Below are 6639 nucleotides of genomic sequence, written 5' to 3' on the forward strand. Positions count from 1 at the left end.
TTAAGAAAATAATAATAATAATATAACCCAAAGAAAGAGAAAGAAAGCCAAAATTGTTGTTGCATCATCATCATAATATTATTTGTTTCGGCGACGGGCCGGTGCGTTGGATACATTCAATTCACCCGTGCCTTGCATATCGCCACCCACCGTGACCGTAGGCGCCGTGTTCCGAGGACCAGACACCACCTGACCCTGACCCTGACCCTGACCCCTGTTCCTAACCACACCTTCCATTTTCAATTTCATTCTCATTTCAACTTCGTCTTGTTTAATTCACCTCTCTATAATAATAATAATAATAATAATAATAATAATAATAATAATAATAATAATAATATTATTATTATTATTATTATAATTAACATTCTGATCCTACATTTCTATCAAATTATATTTTTATTATTCACCGAAACCCTAGATCATCCAACATTCTGTCTGACGTCAGCAGCAGGTGCCAGTTCTTCTTTAATTTCATCTCAGATCTGTGATTTTCTTTCATTTCAAGCCGATCTGGTTATTATTATTATTATTATTATTATTATGTTTACCTTATTTTTTTTTTATTTTGTTAGTTATATTTTTTTGAAAATGTGTTAGACTGTTGTAAATAAATATGAGATCTAGGAATAATAGTAATGCTGTTATATATTTTGTTTAATTTCTGTTTTGATTCAGTTGATTAGCTATTTTCCCTAATTAATGCTGTTTCACTTGTTTAATTCTGCAATTAACTGGTTATTATTATTATTATTATTACCTGCTTTTTTTTTAATTTTGTTAGTTATAGCATCACCAGAGCTGTTATTTTGTTGTAATTAAATATGAGACCTAGTAATAATAGTAATGCTGCTATCATGTATATTTTGTTTAATTTCTGTTTTAATCCAGTTAATTAGCTATTTTCCTTAATTATGCTAACCGTTTAATTCTGAAATTAACTGCTTATTATTATTATTATCATGTTAACCTACTTTTTAAAAAAAAATTGTTAGTTATATGATCACTAGAGCTGTTAGATTGTTGTAATTAAATATGAGATCTAGTAACAACAGTAATGCTGCTACATATATTTTGTTTAATTACTGTTTCTTGTCGGTTGATTAGCTATTTTCCTTAATTATGCTGTTTCTTCATTATGACGTAAAAGTGTTGTTACTTGATTAGTTGTATGTGAGTGACAATCTGTTTGATTCTGCAATTAGCTTTTTTTTCATTGAATGCGTATGTCTCAATTGGTTGTACAATTATCCTGATGTGTAAAATGAAGTTATTATCAGTTTTGAGCTAAAACTGAACCAAAGATTGAAACTTTGGTTTTTGAATAATTGAAAACCGTTCGCTTTCAGTTTGGTTCGCTTTCGGTTTTTTTGGTTTTGCCATTTGAGCGTGAAAAATTTGGGCAGAAAAAATAGTTTTTGCTCAAAATAATGAATTTGGGCATAAATCTTTTTGTTAACTATTAAGTAATTGATTATTATACATTTGAGCTACATTTCTATTAAATTCTTATAAGTTACTTCAACTAATAAATAAAAAAATGAAAATCTATAAATTCGGCGGTTTTTTGGTTTTTATTACATGCAAAACCAAAACCGAACCGTAAGTTGGGTTCTTACAAAAACATTAAACCAAACGTCGATCTTTTGTTTTGGGTTGGTTTTTCATTTTTGTTTCCGGTTTCGGATCAGCAATTACTAGTGCTCATTGAATGCATATGCCTCAATTGGTTCTGCAAGTCTGCAACTATCCTGATATGTAAAATGAACTTAACCTTGTTATTATCTGTTATAGTTTATAACTTTCTGGGGTTATTTATCACTTAATTATGCAATTGCTAGTGCTTATTGAATGCACGTGGCTTTAATTGGTTGAAACCTAATATATGCCATGTGAAATAAAGATTGCAGGCAGTTAATTTCCCAAATCTATCAACACAGAGTGGACTCACTAATGGGATGTGAAGAAAGTGCCTCTTAACTACTGGTTTAGTGTCCAAACACCGTCTTGCTTACATAATCCAGAATCACCATTGTCACATAGTGATTTTTAATCTATGGGCGAGTGGGTGATTGGAGCTTTCATCAATCTTTTTGGCAGCATTGCCATTAACTTTGGAACTAATCTTCTTAAATTGGGTCATGATGAGGTACCTAAAGCTTCTTTCTTGTATTACGAACTTTGCAGTAAGGGCAACCTGCAGAATTAGAAACGAACATTACACTTTTTCCCCATTTTGGCAACCTGCTTTAATTGGGTGCAAAATAGAAGCCATTTGTTTAACTGATTTTACACGTAAAATGTATGCTATCGCCACATCAGATTGCACATATGCAAAGAAAAGCTTACGTGAAAAAGAAATTAAAAAATAAGCTTATATCTTAAGTTTGCAAAATGTGAACATAGTGTATACATATATACACTAAAATGACAAATAAGGCTCCATTTTAAAGATTTTTCAAAAATCAGCAATAATACTGGTACTTCCTTGCTACAATCAGTAATAAAATCAAACATGGTTGCTAAAGTTGGTAATAAACTGTCGGTTGATTTCTGTTTTGCGCCTCATTTAAAGTTGATTGCTAAAGTCGTGAGAACTGTTCAATTCATTTTATATCGTTCAATATGGCATATTGTTCAGTGTGAAAGAGTTAGTCTCTTTCTGTCATAGATTCCTTCTCGCATTATTATATTTGTTATTAATCATAAGTTTTATCGGGTGTTGTAAAACTTTTCTAGAGAGACAAACATGCAATGCTAGGTGATGGAATAGATGGAAAGACAATATTGAGGCCTATTATAAGCTTCCAATCTTGGAGAATAGGTAACCCCAAAATCCACTCGTACTCGTATCATTATTATTATTATTATTATTATTTATTATTATTATTTCTTACTGTGAAGTTATGCTTCGCGATGATTTTATTTCGATATGTTCACAGGTATTCTATTTTTCACTTTTGGAAACGCTCTTAACTTTATATCATTTGGATATGCTGCCCAGGTCTGTATGAATATACTTAATGACTTCAATTTAATACAAAATAAATTATATGTTATTTATTTGTTTACTCCAATTTAATACAAATTTTCTGTTTGAACAGTCACTTCTTGCTGCATTGGGATCTGTACAATTTGTCTTGAACAAAACAGTAACTGTCAAGTATGTTCTTAGATTTGCAGCATATTCTTTTTTTCTTCTAAATTTTCGCGTTTGCCTACTTTGTCTTGAACAAAACAGTAACTGTCAAGTATGTTCTTAGATTTGCAGCATATTCTTTTTTTCTTCTAAACTATATGATTTGAAAATTAACATTTGTATATTTATAAATATGCAGGGTATTAGTTGCCACAACTTTTATTGTCCTTGGAAACACCTTTCTAGTTGCATTTGGAAATCACCAATCACCTGGTATACCAAAAAAAGTTGGTTTATATATTGAATTATGATTTTCTTCTTTGAAATAATTGTTTTTGGATTTTTACAGTTTACACACAGGAGCAATTGGCAGAGAAGTACAGTCACATTGTTTTCCTTTTTTATTGTCTGCTTTTGGTGGTGGTGGTTGTCATGCACCACTATGTATACAGGTTGGAACTTAGAAGCATATAACATTAAACATTGTTATCAATAAATTGATTATATTAATTGTACTTTCTTTAAATTGCTTTTATAAATATTGATAATCAGGAGAGGAGAATCGCTGCTTGCTATTCCAGGAAAAGAACTTGCACCCTACTGGAAACTACTGCTTCCCTTTTCCTTTGCAGTAGTCTCAGGAGCCATTGGATCATGTTCAGTTCTGTTTGCAAAGTCACTGTGAGTAGTTGATTAATGATATAATCTTCTAGAATGTTCTAGAATGTTCTAATTCGTGTTAATTTAACTTAACAGATGATTGTTTTTCTTTTTTCAGTTCAAATCTTTTAAGATTGTCCATGTCAAGCTCATATCGCCTAGATAGCTGGTTCACGTATTCAATTCTTTTATTGTTTCTATTAACTGCTGGATTTTGGGTAATGATTAGTAGTTTTAAGATTATTTGTTTGTTTTAATGGATGCATAATTAGAATTCAAATTTGGTTAATATTGATTTATCTTTTCATAGATGGCAAGGTTGAATGAAGGATTATCACAGTTTGATGCTATACTTATAGTCCCCATGTTTCAAATCGCTTGGACGTTTTTCTCAATTTGTACCGGATTTGTATATTTCCAGGAATATCAGGTACTCTGTGTGTGTGTGTGTGTGAGAGAGAGAGAGAGAGAGAGAGAGAGAGTCTTTGTATATATTATATAACATTGCATGTTTCTTATATATCAGGTCTTTGATGCCTTGAGGACGGTGATGTTTATTTTGGGAATGCTTTCAGTATTCATAGGAATTTCATTGCTGGCACCTGATGACTCGAAAGGTAATATATATATATACAGACATAAAAACATGTCAGAATTGCAAACTGCCCCTTCCCAATTCAGCATTGGAAACTTGTTTGACTTGTTTCTTTGATTCACAGCGGGAGAAGCCAAGGAAAGTCCGTCATCAAAAGTCAACATTGAAGTAGAAAGGTTAGTTTGGCTACAAAAAGGATGAAAATATGAAATTCTCTGGTGTTGACTTTTACAAGTACAGACGGTTGGCTAACTGAGTGTTTCTCTAAAGGTTGATTGAAGACTCGCAAATCAAGGATATGAAGTCGTTTGGAAGAGCATTGGCAGCAAAAGCCACAGCTGCAGTTCTCAGAGCAAAGGTTATGCAGTTCCAGACGGAATGGAATCAAAAGACGGAATTGGAATTTAGTTTTTTATTCGTTTGACCTTTTTGTTTGCAGAGTACTTGCACACTGTTGTTGGGTATGGGAGATGATACAATGCACGCGTCATCAGTTCTTGCAATGCCTATGGTTTCATCAAAGATGACGGGATTCCGAGGAGTCAATGCTGACCGATCAAAGACGCTTTCGTTGAGAAGCACGTCGGGGTGGAATAGGATTCCGGTGGTGGAAGAAACTGTAAATATGCTGGAAAGTATTTCTAGTGAAGAGGATTAGTAAATGAGATGTATGAGTGTTATATATATGATGTGTTCTAATGGAAGGAGTGTGGTTGTAGTAATGGGGAAAGAGGGAAGCGACGGCACGTGTCATTAGGAGATTGTATAGTTGTTTGAATTGGATTTGGATGCATGTCTCCTATGAATATGATTCTTAATTTTTTTGACCAATATAGGTCTTCACAGTTTATTAATCGAGTCTTGGATAAATGTCGTGAGAATGTTAGGGCCACGAGTATCGCAAAAATGTCGTGAAGCAGGTTCGTTGAGGATTATGCTAGAAAATCAGATTCAAAATATTGTGCAAGACAGTCATGATCCATGTGGTTTAAGTTAAGTTGACCTGGGCGTTTTATATAAACGGGTCAAGATGGAGTCAGGATGGGTGATGTAATCGAACGCCTTCAAGATATCAGAGGTGAGGCATGACTTTTGAAATTGGATTGGTTGGCTTGTAACTCGTGGCCAAAAGGCGAATCAAACATGTTTGCAAGCATCAACATTTTTGCATTAACCGTTTACTGATTCAACTCTTGTTGGTTCGGTTAAAGATACGACCCTTGATCTAGTGATTTGAATCTTGTTGGTTCGGTTAAAGATATGACCCTTGATCTAGTGATTTGAATCTGCCGGTTTTGACATTTGGCTTTTGTTATGGTTTCATAAGATTGTTGCAGTCATTTTAAAAGCTGCTCGTTTTGACTGAATTAAATCGATCATTTTTTAAGCTGTGCCTTTCGACCGAACTAAATTGACCATTTCTTAAAAACCATTCTGCCCCGAATCAAAATGAACATTTGTTGAGACAACCCATTGACCCGAACTCGTTTTGACCCGTTACCCTGTCCGACCCGACCTTTCCCGTTAACGATGAACATGTTATATATAGTGAAGAGTTCATGCTGTGACGGTATATTTTCAAGGCGATGTGAATTAATCTTTACCCGTGTCCAAAATAACCCGGCATCTTATAATAAGTTAATAACACCCATATTTTGTCCGTGATATTAGGCTCGCTTAAGGTTTTTCTCAAATATATAAAAATGATTAGAACATATAAATCAATTAATAAATAATAAATGAGCAAAGCCCAAGTCGAGCCCGAGCTTGAAAAAAACAACCCACTATCCGAGCTCCAGCTTTAGAAAAAGAGCTCGAAACAACCTGACCTGGAGTTCTTGTAAGTCAAAACTAGCCAAGCTAAGGCTCAACTCAGCTCGTTTCCACCCCTAGTAAAGATACACGGGGGATGAGATTGGTATCGTACCGATATCGAATATGTGAAAAACTGGATATCGAAGCACTCGTTACATAATGTTCGTCTCAATACATAACTCCATCTACCAAAATAGGAGGTTAGGTATTAAGGCTATACGTCGTGGTTTAATTTAAAAGTGTAATAATAACACATTGTCACATAGGCAATAAGCTTTATAAGTAACTTATCAACTATTAGATTGTGATTTAACTTTAAAATTAAAAAGTAAAAAAAAAAGGAAACTAGTGAGTGGTTAAGATTACAGGAGCCTCGCCGGGGCCACCCCATCTTTAGCACCCCTTTTAAACGCTCGCTGATGTGGCAGTG

The 6639-nt window shown here is 33.8% G+C and overlaps 1 protein-coding gene across 1 annotated transcript; it reads left to right on the forward strand.

Moving 5' to 3' along the window:
- Positions 1 to 344: 344 nt before the first annotated feature.
- LOC143537211 (putative magnesium transporter NIPA8) lies at positions 345 to 5171 on the forward strand. The gene is made up of 15 exons (XM_077031032.1): positions 345 to 454; positions 1904 to 2149; positions 2740 to 2824; positions 2943 to 3004; positions 3105 to 3147; positions 3209 to 3251; positions 3339 to 3412; positions 3489 to 3591; positions 3692 to 3820; positions 3918 to 4017; positions 4110 to 4229; positions 4326 to 4416; positions 4519 to 4570; positions 4665 to 4752; positions 4834 to 5171. The coding sequence occupies exons 2-15, from the start codon at positions 2057 to 2059 to the stop codon at positions 5050 to 5052; spliced, it is 1302 nt and encodes a 433-aa protein (XP_076887147.1). The 5' UTR covers positions 345 to 454; positions 1904 to 2056; the 3' UTR covers positions 5053 to 5171.
- The last annotated feature ends 1468 nt before the right edge of the window (positions 5172 to 6639 follow it).

The sequence above is a fragment of the Bidens hawaiensis genome, unplaced genomic scaffold, assembly GCF_021521415.1.
Source record: "Bidens hawaiensis isolate Kalapana, Puna unplaced genomic scaffold, B.hawaiensis_p1.1 tig00011151_1, whole genome shotgun sequence".
NCBI lineage: Eukaryota > Viridiplantae > Streptophyta > Magnoliopsida > Asterales > Asteraceae > Bidens > Bidens hawaiensis.